General features: G+C 41.2%; 1 protein-coding gene across 1 annotated transcript in view; it reads left to right on the top strand.

Moving 5' to 3' along the window:
- The window catches only part of CASD1 (CAS1 domain containing 1), a 53,666-nt gene continuing 45,769 nt past the window's right edge, over window positions 8,100–15,996 (top strand). The window contains exon 1 of the mRNA XM_018047419.1: window positions 8,100–8,465. Coding sequence (XP_017902908.1) covers window positions 8,333–8,465 — 133 coding nt within the window. The 5' untranslated portion in view covers window positions 8,100–8,332. The remainder of the gene's footprint in view (window positions 8,466–15,996) is intronic.

Genomic DNA, 15,996 nt, shown 5'->3' with positions numbered 1-15,996 from the left:
TCACCTGAGAGAAAACTGTGTAATTTGGGAGTAAAGTGGATGATACATATTTCTGTCCTGGAGAAAGGGTACTGAAGATGGCGGAGGCGCAGGGTAGAATTTCACATGTGAAAATTTAATATGTATTAGATTGTCTGGGCTTTGATGTAAATAAGAAGAAACTGAAGAACTGTTCTGACAATCTTTCCCACGTAGGCAAGTGATCCCTGAAGCCACCAGTTGCTCAAGCAGAAACAGAAATCACCCCAGACTCTCTTCCTCCCTTATCTTCCCACAAGCAATCCACTAGCATGTTCTGTCAGGTTTTACTACTAAAACCTCTCTGATCTGCCCCCATTTCCCCCCTATCTCTTCTGCTTTCACCTTTGTGCAAACAGTGAAGTGAATGATTCTACCAAGGTAGGAAATGAAGAGCTTTCTCAATAGTACAGATAACTGTGGAAAGCACCACAACCGGTAGCAGAAGAAAAGTTCAAAGAGACGCTGAAATGGTGTGAGAACCAGAATATAGCTGGGATAAACAGAGAGTTTAGACAGAAAGGACCTGAGACTTTAAAGTTCACTTCCAGCTGTTTCCCAACCAGGATATGTTTCTTACACATGATATTGAAGACTATAATACAATATCATATATAAACTTTCACTTTATACAATTTCCAAATGATTACTGAGATCTGTATAATTTTTAAGGTGAAATCTTCCAGATTAAAAAAAAAAAAAACTAAAAGCATGTAATAAAATAACGGTGTAATAATTCATAATTTCTTACTATTTTGCATTGTTTTTTTGACATTTAAATACACACAAATCAGATATTTGGCTTTTGTTTTGTTTGAAGTACACTCAGTCAAAAAATCAAAAGGCCAATATTAAAATTCATTGTGATAAAAGCAAGTTTTTCAGTCTTGCATAGGAAATTGTTCATTTGTTCAAACAAGCCAAATTCACTTTGGAAAATACATCTGTATCCTATAGTCTTAAAAATTCTAAGAAAGGTGTCTCAATTTTTTCCAATGTTCTTCATTAAAATGATCTTTGATCTGAACTTAAGAAATATTAATATTTATTAAGTTCAAGGCATGTTCATGTATTAAAAGATAATTTTTAGAAGAGAATATAGCATGATTTTCATAACATAAAATTAACATGTGTCAAAGCTTTAATTTAATTCACTAATTAATGAATGAACCAGAAAGACATTACAATTGGTTCAAAAGAGAATTCAAAGAATCATATATCTGGGCATTAGGAATGGTGAAATAAATTTGCTTAACAAATGTAAAACTTCAAAACTGCTCAATATCCACAGAGCAATAATCAACTGAATCCCAATGAGATACAATTTGCATTTCTATGGACAAGAATCATTTGCATTACTATAAGTATTATATAACTTACAGCAATGCAAAATAATTCAAAGACAATAAAAGACCGGACAGAAGCAGATAAGCTGGACAATGCCCAATTTCCCATTGAAGACAACCCTAATATCATGGTATATTTCTAAGTCTTTCACAAGTTTTCCCTACAAATAAAACAAAAAGTACTAATTCCCTGTGCCCCACTGCACAAAATCTGGAGGGGAAAGGAATGAAGAAGAGGGAGATAAACAAAATAATTGAGTAGATTACAAGGCACAGTGGGATACAGTCCAAAAGAACTGGTAGTTTCCCAATAAACACAACATGCACAAGGAAGGAAGATAGAACACCTACTCTGATTGGGTGCTGTCTGGTGCTGCATGCATGCTGAAGCATACCCAGAAACAAAAGTACCACGATAATCCCCGTGCGGGGAAAGAGCCATATTCCCACAAGGAGCCTTGGCGAAGAGGCAAAATGTTGCAGGTCTGCCAGGGTCCAGCCCCGGTGGATCCAGGGTGATTCGAAGGTGGGGACTGAGTCGGCGTTCTTGGAAATAACTTATTTAGTTACAGATAGAGAGGGATTAGAAAATTAGCAGAGAAAAAGAGGCTGAATAACTTGGTTTACATGGAATACCAATCACCACCTACATAGGCCACAGGCATCTTTCCATTCTCCCGAAGGAGAGGAGGCACTGAGGTTTCCCCAGTCCGATCTTAGAAGCCCAGGCAAAATTAGCAGGCTTGGTGAGTACCCACATTTCAGATGGAAATTCAGCCAGAAAAACGGAGCGCAAGAAAGAAGTGACATGGGGGAATCAGTCTTTCCGGAAACTGATCCAATTTCTTTATTTTTTAGGTTTGCTTATATACCTTTTGTTACACATAGGGATGAATACAGAGTCACGTGGGGGTCAGAAGTCCTGACCTTTATCAAAATCAGGTGCTTTACATAAAAAAAGATCTTAGGGGTTTACATCATCTTCTGGCTATGAGGCCTGCTGACATTTACGACCCTTTCTTTCTGATAACCAAAAGACTTATTTTTTCCAAGGGTGTTTTTTCTTAAACCAGGCACCACCCTCCAAATAAAGTTGCATTCCTATAGGGTGAGGGTGTAGTGAGTTACAATCAGGAAACGAATTTATTTAACCCAAGGTTAACATGATTAATCTTAAAGGTTAACACTTATTTCTCCTATATGCTTAAAGGTTAATACTTATTTCTCCTATACATTAGTTATATTCGTTATAAGAGCAGGGAATATGGAGATTTAGCAGCAAACATCAGCCCAACAAATGAAAACCCTTTCATCAATGTTCCCCTTAAGATCTATTTAGTCTTAAGATAGTGATAAAGTTACATTTTTACATAGCAAGGACACAGTGATTTATAACAAAGTACAGTGATCTATTACAAAAGAGAAAATTCATTAACTCAAAAAGCCTAGTACTACTAACCTTAAAAACTACTATATTTCCTATTCTATATTCCAAATACATTGATTAATATATTCCCAGGTGCCTAAGGATATAGAGGCCTGGCGGCAATCATTGACTCAACAATGAGAAAAGCCCTATGCTAATTAAGACTCTCAAAATACTCCCAAACTCTCTGTGCTGTTTATGGTTGAGAGGTAGTAAACAATCATGTGCGTAGTGGCAGGAGTATGGATAATCCTGTCACACAAGCTAGTCTGTCATCAGAGAGGTTTGACCTGAGACACTCTTGTCACACCCAGGGCAGGGAATTAGCAGCAATTATTGGCACAACAAATGAAAAACCCTTCACCAATATAATTCCTAACCAACCCACTATACTAATAATTTCTAACTTCCCAAAAGAATCCACCTTTAGTAAGTCTAAAACATCTCGTGCCTCTCAGGTCGGGAGGCTGTAAACAATCACATGTGGCCAGACGAACCTATACAGGTGGGCTAGATAACCTTCAGGGGAGTCCATAAATTGAAACACTCTTGTCATGCCCAGGAATTTTTATTGACTTGGAGCTGCACGTTTACTCCTTCTCCGAGAGAGGTAATGGGGGTCAGCCCCCCGCAAACTCAGAGGTGTAGGCGAGAGCATGAAACAGTAAAGTAGATAGACTCTGGTTTTGGGGGTAGATGCTTGGGAACAGGGGGTTTCCTGAGGCTCGATCACACCTTTGTGTATGCCAAGCCTCCTTCCTCATGACCTGTGCCATGGGCGGAATTCCTCGCGCTGGCTCCCGGCACAGGTCTTTACAGGAGAAAGTTCTTCTGATCGTGTTAATCATTTCACAAAGGATGGTTATATCAAATCACTACTTTGTACCCTATAAACAATTTTATTTGTCAATTACACCTTACTAAGGCTGAAGGTGGGGGAAGAAGAAAGGTTTTAAATAAGTAGCATATGGAGTACAGGAGAAAAGGTATTCAAGCTAAGTGAGTAATATTAATAGTAAGAAAAAAGCAACAGATACATAATGTTTTCTGGCTTGTACTTTAGTATGGCTGGATAACATGAGAGCTAAAGAAAGTAGTGTAGGTAAAGTAATAGGAGCAGAAGTCAGTTTTCAAGTATTTAAAGAACCAATAAATAATTGAAAAAGGATCAGGCCAGAAGTTTGACAGTTAAGGGAGAAGAGATTGTGTGGTGAATTAAGGAAGATGTTTTAAATAGGAAGTATTTGAGCTTACACGCTGGCTAAACAGTGAAGAGGGAGCAGTTTATGGGTAAAAATAAAGAAGGGAAACTTATGATACCAGATTCTCAAATGAAATTTTACTGATACAATCAAGGACACAGATGAAAGAGGAGAAAAAAATTTGGGAAAAGAAGAGAAAGAATTTCTCAAGTCAGAATGGAAGTATAGTTAATTACACTGTATTGCATATTTGCAAGTTGCTAACAGAGTAGATCTTAAAAGTTCTAATCATGAGAAAAAATATCCTGTAACCATCTATGTATGTTGCTGTTTAGTCACTCAATCATGTCCAACTCTTTGGTAACCCCATGAACTGTAGCCTGCCAGGCTCTTCTGCTGGGATTTTCCGGGCAAGAATACTAGAGTAGGTTGCCATTTCCTTCTCCAGGGAATCTTCCCAACCTAGGAATCGAACTCACATCTCCATGTCTCTTCTATTGCAGACAGATTCTTTATGTATGTAGGCATGGGGACAAATGTTAACCAGTTACGATTTTGCAGTATATACAAGTATCAAATCACATTGTACGCTAGAAACTCATACAATGCCAAATGCCAATTATACCCAAATTTTAAAATCCCAACAAAACGGACACAGTAGAGCAGGAACAGTTTTTATCAAAATATTCTCACCTCAGAACTGTGCTTCTCCTATGGTGCTGGTCCTTTTCAAACCTGTTTCCTCTCTTCTTTATCCTCATGACCTCCTGTGGTACAACAGGAAATAGATATTTGGTTAAAAAGGAAAAAAAAAATAGAAGGGAAGGAGTAAAGTGTGGTCAGTATTTTTCATTTTGTCTCCTATTAGATCGTTTCTTTTTTTTTTTTTTTAATATTATTACCATTGAGATAATCTGCTGAGCATTAGTTAACATTCTGGCAAATAAACATGGAGCCACTAACTAGTTTTTAGCATTATTATATTTAAGAAAGTTCAGTCTGGTTAGAGGAATGGCAGGAAGCTGTAAGACTGAATTTTTGAGCCAGACATGAGAGAGAAAAGTTTAAAGGATAAAAAATTCCAGCAAGGTATCATGCCTTAAGCAAGGCAACAACAAGGGGATGGAGAGAAGGCAACATATTTGAGTTATTTAGAAGGGAGAATGGGAGTCGAGCAAGTGAAGACTGAAAACTCAACATTATTCTTCCTAGAGCTTGTCGGATAAGGAACTAGATGGAGCGTTGAACACAAAGAAACACAGTCCATGGATGGGCTTCACTAACAAAACAGAGTTCTTAGTAGAAGGGAAATGTCCAGGAGAGAGGAAGAGTTTAAAGAAGACACAGAAAGAGAATGACTGACATAGGGATAACTGATGGAGTCGTCAACACTCCCAAGAAAGGGGGACAGGAAGAGATTCAGAGCAGAGAAGGATTAGCTTTAAACTGGAGGGAAAGATATGCAGATGACACCACCCTTACCGCAGAAAGCGAAGAACTAAAGAGCCTCTTGATGAAAGTGAAAGAGGAGAGTGGAAAAGCTGGCTTAAAGCTCAACATTCAGAAAACTAAGATCATGGCATCTGGTCCCATCACTTCATGGCAAATAGATGGGGAAACAATGGAAACTTTGGGAGAGATTTTATTCTGGGGGGGCTCCAAAATCACTGCAGATGGTGAATGCAGCCATGAAATTAAAAGACACTTGCTCCTTGAAAGAAAAGTTATGACCAACCTAGACAGCATATTAAAAAGCAGAGACATTACTTTGCCAACAAAGGCCCGTCTAGTCAAAGCTATGGTTTTTCAAAGAGTCATGTATGGACGTGAGAGCTTGACTATAAAGAAAGCTGAGCACCTAAGAACTGATGCTTTTGAACTGCGGTGTGGAGAAGACTCTTGAGAGTCCCTTGGACTGCAAGGAGATCCAACCAGTCCATCCTAAAGGAAATCAGTCCTGAATATTCACTGAAAGGACTGATGTTGAAGCTGAAACTCTAATACTTTGGCCACTTGATGTGAAGAACTGACTCATCAGAAAGACCCTGATGCTGGGAAAGATTGAATGTGGGAGGAGAAGGGGATGACAGACGATGAGATGGTTGGATGGCATCACTGTCTCAAAGGACATGAGTTTGAGTAAGCTCCAGAAGTTGGTGATGGACAGGGAAGCCTGGCGTGCTGCAATCCATGAGGTCACAAAGAGTTGGGCACAATTGAGTGGCTTAACTGAACTGGAGAGAAGGAAGGGGGGCCACAAGCTATTTACAACATTTCAGAAAGCCTTCTGGAAATTGCAATTAAATAAAATGTCAAGTTTCTTTACTTTTGGCAGGCATTAAATCAACCCTGCAGGCTAACACTGGTTATCACGTGCTGATCAGAAATTCTAATTTGCTGTTGATGACATCATAGAAATTTCCAAGATGTGATTTGGTAGACCGTATACTGTTAGCAGAGTTATTTATCTTTTTTTTTTTTTTTTGCAATATCTGATTTAATTCTCCCAGCATGTGATCAACCTTGGATCAGAAGCACGACAGCCAAAATTAAGCAACCATTTCCAGGGAACAGTGCCTAGTGTTTGTCCACTTATTTAGCTTTATTGCTTATTAGAATTACATCCATGACAGTGACGTATGTGATTTCATTTAAGTGTCAAAAAATCTTTTAAGATATGGGGTCCATAGATAAAAACATAATAAAAAGAGTCCTTGGATGAAAAGAATTGGGATGGCAAGATCTCTACAGTCCCATCATATCGAACACTTTAAGAGGGATCTATACAAGTTCAGGAATGGTTAAACGGGAAAGTTGAAAGAACGCCTGAAAACACCCTAACTAATCAGGAACTCACTCAAGCAGAAAAGGAAGCAAAAGTAAATAAGCATTCCCACATGGAAGGCATCACAGGGGAAGCCAGAAAACTAACGAAATAAATAAAGTGGGGGACTAAGGAGCGTTTAACAAAGGCAAAGGAGTGCTCCCTTTTTTGATAACCACATTAACCAACTTCAGGAGCATGAATGATGGTCCGGAGAACACATTTTGACGTCTGGCCCAACCACCTAGCCAACGCTCATGTAAATACAAAAAAGTGGAGTTCTTTTCTCACCAACACCTACATCAAGCGAGGCTCGTTTTGTATCTTCTACTCTGTTCATTCCAGAAGGGAGTAAATTCCAGTGTTATTGCCTGGTGAATCCCATGGACAGAGGAAGCTGGTGGGCTATAAGTTCCCCGGGGTCGCAACGTGTCGGACTTGACTGAAGCGACTGAGCAAGAAAGCACTCTATACTTTTGATATACTTTGGCTCACTGGACTTGGGTAAAGCCAGGACTTTTTTTTTTTTTTTTCTCCAGTTTTCAAGAGAAATGGGCTTCCGAAGAGTGAGTTAAGACTGGTCATCATACAGGTGGGATGGTGCTAAGGCTGTCCGCAGTGTCTACACCTGGCTTGCATCTGGGGGGCATCCAGACTGACCAGAGAGCCTGACGATAAGCCCCGGTGACACTGGGGTGGCCTTCGCATCCTGCTAGACAGGTTTGCTGCTGCTGCTGCTGCTAAGTCGCTTCAGTCGTGTCCGACTCTGTGCGACCCCATAGACGGCAGCCCACCAGGCTCCCCTGTCCCTGGGATTCTCCAGGCAACAACACTGGAGTGGGCTGCCATTTCCTTCTCCAATGCAGGCAAGTGAACAGTGAAAGTGAAGTTGCTAGACAGGTTTAGGGAGTAGAAAGCTCGTTGAAAGGTGTGTTGCGGAAGGAAGGAGGGGGACGATGTTTGCTTTTCTTCCGGAACGGTACTTCTATTGCCCCAACCTGGGCTCAGGTTGCCGCCAGTAAGCTAATTAAAAGCCCAGGAGTCGCGTTCGGGCTAGGGTGGAAGCCTGGTCCCCTCTCCTCACACCCCCATGTCTCTGCCGCCGCCGCCGCCTGCCGCAGGTGACCCGGTGACCCCTGAGGACAGTCTGGGGTCCGTGACCCCGGAGGACTGGGCAACCGGACCCCCCTCGCAAGCGCAGCCTCTCTTAAGACAGGAGGCTAAAGGGGAGGAGGAGGAAGGGGAGGAGACAGGCGTCCAGGGCGCCTGGGGGAAAGGCACGGCGGAACAGCGGCGGCGGGGCTGGGGGGAGGCCGCCGAGGCGCCCGCGGCCGAGGAGGGGCAGGTGGAGGCCGGGGGCGCCGCGGGGTCAGCCTCCCCGGCGGGAGGCGCGGGTGGCGGCCCCGAGGGCTGGCGGCGGCTCCTCGCCTGGCTGCGGCGGCGGCAGCCCCAGTGCTGCCCCTGTGTGGCGCCCCTTCCCCGCTCCGCCGCGCACTGTTGTCATGGAGGAACCAAGATGGCGGCTCTGGCCTACAACCTGGGCAAGCGGGAGATCAACCACTACTTCAGCGTGAGGAGCGCCAAGGTGCTGGCGCTGGTGGCCGTACTGCTGCTCGCGGTGTGCCACCTCGCCTCCCGCCGCTACCGAGGTGAGCGGGCCCTCCCCCTGCCCGGGCCGGCCGGGGCGGGAGCAGGCGACGCGGAGGCTGGAGGCCGCCCCCTCGCCCGACACACGCCCACGCTCACGCGGCCGCCCGCCGGCGCGCCCAGCGGGCGGGGCGGGCGGTCCCCCCACGTGCCCCCAGGGGGCCCGGGCGGCGGGCCGGGCGCCCCCGACCGGCGAGCGGACCCCAGTTCAGGCGGCCGCGGGTCGAGGGCCCGTGGTCCTGGCACCGCCCCCCCACCCCCACCGCGAGCCGCCGGTGCAGGAGTCGGGGGCGCCCGCCCGGGCCGGGCCCAGCGGGTAGCGGGGGTCCCGGCTCCTGCGCGGGCTGGGCCGGGGGACACGCGGCAGGCCCGGGGCTCGCGTGCAGGAGGCGAGCAGGCGGCCCTCGGGGGCCAGCCCAGGGCGCCTGGAGGCCAAGGCCGCCCGCCACGGGGGCACCTCGGCTCCAAGTGGGGTCGCCCAATTCTGCGCCTTAGGTGCCCGGCTTTTTAGCCTTTGTTTTATCCCGTTTCTGCCCCTGGAACAGCGGGGCCAAGCTGTTGGACAGCGGCAAGGGCTGCCCCATTTTCTTTTGCCGCCGAGTTGACAGCTGGCAGAAGATGCCCTTGGCCAAATGGAGGAGGTGTCACCCAGGCTTTGTGATTCAGAAACGTTTAAAGGGGTCTGGTTGCACACTTTTTACAAAGTGAAGACACTGCTGCCGATATTAGAAAAGAACTTACGGGTTGACAGGAGTTGAGGTGGGCAAGGAAAACAAGTTGGAAGCAGTCTGAGAGGAGGCCTTCGCTGTGGGTTTTGAAATTGGTGCAAAGAGTAAGGAAATATGACCTCATTCTTTCAGAACATGTTATTTTTCGGTAATCAAGGGATATTTACTTGTCCTTGATTTTTTTTCCCCTTAATTTTCTCTGTGAGAATGTCACTAGGATAGAGGTTGACAGGCTGAGGGAAATTAACAAAGATAGGATCTCTTGTTTGTGGTTCTTGTAGTTTTGAAGCCATTATCTGGACAGCTCTTGGTGATTGTGAGATAACTGGTCAAAAGGTAGTGTGTAATAGGTGCGCATTTAAGGTGTTTTCGTTTAGCTTCACACCTACTTTGGCAAAATATCCGGTAAAGGGGGCACTGGAATCCTAACTCGCTTCTCATTTTAGGAAATCTTTAAAAGTAAAGGATATTTTGATTGGTTGTGCCCGCTTGTTTTCTGCGATGCTTGAGAATTAAAAATCTTACACTCTAGTACTGTACTGGATGAATAGCCTTTTATATAAATACACGAAATCGATTGAAAAAGATAAATTGCTTATACCCTCTTGGCCTTTTTCCTCCAGCTTCGCATAGATCACATTCACATGACCTGGCAAGACTTCGGTTCATTTGCTGTAAGAGAAGTCCAACACTTTCATATACAAAATAAAGCTAGCAATTTAATGCATTCATTTATAGTCACTTTAAAGAAAAATTTCTGATCACTGACATATTATGCTATTTTGTTACAAGATGATAGAAATTTAACTCAATTTTATGTATGTGATAGTGGAGGTAACTTTTATAAGTGTGTGCTATGGTCCTCTAATGGCAACCCACTCCAGTGTTCTTGCCTGGAGAATCCCAGGGACGGGGGAGCCTGGTGGGCTGCCGTCTGTGGGGTCGCACAGAGTCAGACCACTGAAGCGACTTAACAGCAACAGCAACAGCATGGTCCTCCTATAAGTTAAACATCTGGCCCCCCCCTCCCCCCACCACCACCTCCCTTTTTTAATTGTGTTTCTGTCTTTTGATAAACGTGGTCCTAATTGCTATATTTAGATTATAAATTTCATCCTTTCAAGATCTGTCGTCCGCAGGAAAAACAGAATGTCAGATGGAACCTTAAGAGTCAGTGTAGCAATCTGGGATTGTTTATAAAGCCTCCTCCAGAAGCTCAGCAGCAGCTTCTGTAGGTGCTTCAGTGTCTTGAGTGTGAAGCAGTACACCTGGTGTGTGTACATGCCCAAGCGGAATGTCAGGAACGTGAGCCAGAGATGGGGGAGAGAAATGATCTTACCAGAAACTTTTTAGCCAGCCTCATGCTTTAGCAGTGTGAAACAGTCAGATGCAATGCTTTTCACACAAGGATAATCAAACACTTGAATCACAGCATCATAAATCTTTAGAATAAGAAAGGACGTTATGTTACATATAGAGGTTTAGGCTGTGTATTAAAATCTCCAGTGTGTGAGTATGGGTTTGCCTCAGGCCAGGAGAGTGAATGCAATTGAAATACACAGATTCAGTATCTCTTGTTTTACAAGCTAAAGAAAGTAAAAAATTGCACACTACAGAAAACAAAGCTTGGCAAAACTACATGCTATCATTGAGCACTTATTATATGCCAGGTGCTGTTCTACTAAGGATTTTAAATCTTAATTTGTCTTTGCAACCAGCCTATGGGTAGATACAAATGCTTCCCACTTCCTGCCCCCACCATTTTTAATATCCATAATCAAGATGAGTTTTTAAAACTTTGATTGCATGTCAAAGTTTAATTGATAACATTTTTCCTACTGTTATATAAAATAATGGTGTATTTTATAATCAGTGGTCTTAGATTCAGAGAATTGCAGTATTATTTACATTTTAAAGATGAGGCATGAGAGGTTAAGTTGCCTAAAGACACACCATTAATCTGACTGAGCTAGGATTTAAAACCCAGTTAGTCGTGTCTCATACCATTATGTTATATTCTGCCTTTCTGGAGCCTCTTAGACAGTAGTAACGTATAAAAGGAGTGAGAAAGTGTTTTCTGTCAGAACATGGGTTAAATCATTTAGAAATACTAATTCAACCTCACAGTGCCAGCCAAAAATTGTCTTACTCATTTTCCAATAAATGGTGATTTTCTAAAAGTTCAATTCAGTCGCTCAGTTGTGTCCGACTCTTTGCGACCCCATGAATTGCAGCACGCCAGGCCTCCCTGTCCATCACCAACTCCCGGAGTTCACTCAAACTCACGCCCATCGAGTCAGTGATGCCATCCCGCCATCTCATCCTCTGTCATCTCCTTCTCCTCCTGCCCCCAATCCCTCCCAGCATCAGAGTCTTTTCCAATGAGTCAACTCTTCACATGAGGTGGCCAAAGTACTGGAGTTTCAGCTTTAGCATCATTCCTTCCAAAGAACACCCAGGGCTGATCTCATTTAGAATGGACTGGTTGATCTCCTTGCAGTCCAAGGGACTGTCAAGAGTCTTCTCCAACACCACAGTTCAAAAGCATCAGTTCTTCGGCGCTCAGCTTTCTTCACAGTCCAACGAGTTACATGTCTAAAACTTCAGAATCTGACCTGTTTACTTGTTCCTTCAAATCCTGGTTCAGATGTCACCAGCATAGAAGTAGAAATTAGGAATTCAGTGTTTCTACAGTAGCTAGTACAGACTTACCATCTTGTATTATAATAATTTGTATCTGACCTCCCCACATAAACTTTGAGCTTCCAAGGGTATTTTATTCATCCTTAAATCATCAGAGCTTAACACATAGTAGGAACTCTGTAACAGTTATTGGATAAACAGACTTTTGAAGTCCTTATTTCCTTTTCTTTGCCTCCCTGCATTTGGTTCTTTTGGTTTTAATTGAATTTCATGTTCTGATCTTAATTTTAGAAAGTAGTGTTTTGTGGGTTTTTTTCATTATTAATATTATTTTACATAAAAAATGACATTTAAAAAAGTAGTTATTCTTTTAGTTACATTTTTTGTAAATTTTACCGTTATGGAATCACAAGATATCCATTAATATTGTGATTATAGACTAAAGGCATCATTTCTGGGATAAGAAGCCAGTATCAATAGCCTTAAGAATAGTTCCAATCTGGTTAAATTTAGATTTTCTAATTGATAAAGTTAACTTGCTTCAAATGTCTTAGTTTTGTTGACTTCTAATTCCTTTCTGTCATAGGCATATTTAATGCAAATATGAAATAATACTGCATGGTTTGGAAAAATGAGTTCAAAGCTTCAGAAATTAAAACAAGAAGCAGCGTTCGGTCTCTCAGGCTTTCCCTTCTTTGGCTGCTAGAAAAATCCTGATCTACATGACACCACTTGTAAAGAGGCACTCCTAGCTTATCTAAAGAAAATTGTAAATGGTGATTTTTCAACACAGACAGAAGTATAACTTGCTAAGTTTGGGACAAATAAAATATTCTGCAGATCAGATTGTAAACTTTATGATCTGGTATTTTCATGGTTGTTAGCAAGAAACATACAGCTTTGTCAAGATGATTCAGTCTAAAGGTGCAGTGTGCCAGAGGTATTCTATTCAATGACAAATATAAGCCTCAGTTTATTTAGCAGGTCAGGTGTTTTCTTTATTTGTTTTGTTTTTCAGGTTTGTTTTTTAACTTGTTTACTTACTTTGTCTGCTCTTAGTATCTTTCTATTATAGAAAAATCATGCATAAAAGCCTGAGACTTTAGATTGACAAATGAGAATGCTTATGCTTAAGATAACAGAATGAAGGGAAGACAGCCATTCATCTAGATAATCTTTGTATTAGAGACAGCTGGAGTAGATAATTCTATCCCATTAGTTGCTTTTTTTTTCTTTTTAAAAATTCTGTTCCTAACTTGATTTATCTGAGCACTTGGCAACTTTCATCTCACTGGTTGTATTAAGGTAGCTATCAAAATTATATGAAGCAATTGGAAATAATGACTGTAGTATTTTGTTTTCTTTTGTTTGGGATTCTTCTGGGTAAATTTTCAAAGGAAAATAATGTGCCAGCATATGTTAACATGTAGCTAGTATACATAATATAAATGTGTCACATTAATTGAACATTTAGACTTACATTTAGTGATTTGATTTTAAAACTGTTTCCTTCCCAGGAAAAGAACTAGTTTTTAGAGTATGGAATTTTGCGGAGTTTTTTTTTTTTTTTTTAGAACTAGTTAATTTATTTTTAATCAGATATTATGGTATTTACTAGTGCTACTATTTTTATTATTTTGCTGACAAATATGTAAAAGTCTGTGTCCTCATTACCTTTTCAGTTATCTACTTAGCAGTTCTTTTACTTTCCTAACAGTTCTTCATATTACATTCTCTCTACTAAAATAGCTGGTGTAGTTTCTGTTTTGAGTAGACCTTAACTGGCTTCCCTGGTGACTCAGACGGTAAAGAATCCACCTGCAATGCGGGAAACCTGGGTTTGATCCCTGAGTCAGGAAGATCCCCTAGAGAAGGGAATGGCTACCCACTCCAGTATTGTGGCCTGGAAAAGTCCATGGACAAAGGAGCCTGGCAGGCCTCAGTGCATGGGGTCCCAGAGAGTTGGACACGACTGAGTGATTTTCACTTTAACTGATAAGTTACAGAGACTGTTTCAGATACAAGGGTTTTTTTTGTTTTTGTTTTTTTGCATATATTATGAAGAGTCACCAATAACTAGCATTTATTCAACTACCTTAATATGGTAGTTGAATATTTTTCCCAGAAAGACCAGCTAGTTTTTAAAATGCAGTGTTCAAAATGTCTTTTGGCTAGTGACAACTTTAAATCTGTCTTGGTATGAGGTTTTTCTAATGTGGGGTCTTGAGATTAGAGCTTTTGTTTTCTACCAGCTGAACTACTGAAAAATAATGTCTGAGCAGTAATATTAAAGAGGGAAAGAAGAATTTGGCATTTTAACACACACATTTTCTGGTGGAGAAAATTGGTTATTTTAAGACACTGGTGTGGCACTTCCATCTCCACAAAATCATATCAATAACCTATAGAGATGGTTAAACAAATAGCATAATCTAACACACTGAAGATTGATTGAACTTCTATTAAGAAACAGAAGTCAAGTAAGAGCAATAAGAAGAAGGGATGAAGAAAGGAAAACTTTACAGAGTGCCAATTGTTTAAAACTTCTTATATAACTTTTTAATAAAATAAATGTGTTACTAACTTTTTGCTTGGCTTAATAGATGTATTTAAAGAGGTAGAAGTGCTGTAAATACGGAATTTTCGTCCTAATTTTAAACATTTACTGGATTTTTAATAGGATTTTACTATATGGCCATTATTTAAAATGCAGCAGCGGTGCTGTTTTTAGGAGATAATTGTGTGCTTCTATAGTCCTTTCTTTATTCCTCCGTGACTGTTTATGTAACTTAATTTTGTTTGTTAGAACTAGCATTAGTTTTTGATAATTGAAAAGAATTAAGAACTGATTATTTATAGTTTCCTTAGAGAGATGTTATTAAAAAATCTTTAAAATACAGAAAAAACTGCTTAGGCTACATCTGTAATTACAAAAATATAATAACTTATCATCTACTTTCCTTATCCAGTTTTCACCAACAGAATGGTGTACTATTTTCACTTTCCTCCCTGTTCTGTTTTAGAGTTTATGACGCTGTGGTATCAACATTTTCATTGTTTATGCTTACTTGCCTTGTGTTTGTATCACCTTTTATCTGTGTGTTGTCCAGACAACTGGATGGAGAAAAGAGATGTGTTCTACTTAAAATATCTTTGGCTCTTTCCTATCTCCACCGTTTTGTTCTGTAGTATTCTTTTTACCAGATTCTCAGTCCTGACCTTAACTATTTGTAAAACAAATAGAGATTGCTATTGACCGTTAAAGAACTGGAGATCAAATTTAAAAGCACATTAACTGTAACCCCACAGTTAATGTACACATCTCATTTCTCCCTCGTCCATTTGATATACTTGAACTTTTCTGATGCCTCCAACCCCCTGTTTAACCACGTACATTGGTCATGTACATTAAGCTAATGTACAGTAACATGGCCAAAAGAAGCAGGGTAACCATCTGTCCCAGTTTACACAGGAGTGAGGGGGTTTGCAGAAATGGGATTTTCTGTTTGAAACTTCTCCCAACCACAGTGGGAGGAGTTTGCTGTCATCCTGACGGTGGAGGCAAGAGACAGTCGAGAGAAGTAGAGGATGGATATTAATAATAGCATTTATTACTGGTAATTGATCATGTGTATCTTCAGCCATCTTTTGACTAACAGTGTTACAAGTCTTTGTGAGATTGTAAAGGGATGACATTTTATTACGCATTTTAAGAAGTTTTTAATAAGTCTTTCTCTGTTTGCACATTTACAGAGTAGGGATATAGCCCACGTCCTTCCAGGGAAGTTGTAAAAAATCAGGGCGTCGATTTATAAAATACTTCAGTATTTACCAGGTTTCTGATGTACTAATGCACGAAATACTGTAATAGTTGAATAGGAAGTCATTTCCAGAGTCTTCTCTTCTATCCCTGAAACTTTTGTTTCCCAACTAGAAGTAGAAGTGATAAACAGATACAAAGGCTATTTTGAGGCAAGATGTCCCTGAAACTTGCGGTAGAAGGAACTGCCAAAGTGTTGCCGTAGCATTGGGGATGAAGAATATTCTAGGTGATTTATCTGTACTAGTGCCTCTCATTGGCTTCAATATTAATATATTAATAGTTGCTCTGCTTCTTAAGGATGAGTCGTATGTACCTAGAGGGTACAGTGAAGTGTAGAAA

The sequence above is a fragment of the Capra hircus genome, chromosome 4 (assembly GCF_001704415.2).
Source record: "Capra hircus breed San Clemente chromosome 4, ASM170441v1, whole genome shotgun sequence".
Taxonomy (NCBI): Eukaryota; Metazoa; Chordata; class Mammalia; order Artiodactyla; family Bovidae; genus Capra; species Capra hircus.
This window is presented reverse-complemented; position numbering and strand designations above follow the sequence as displayed.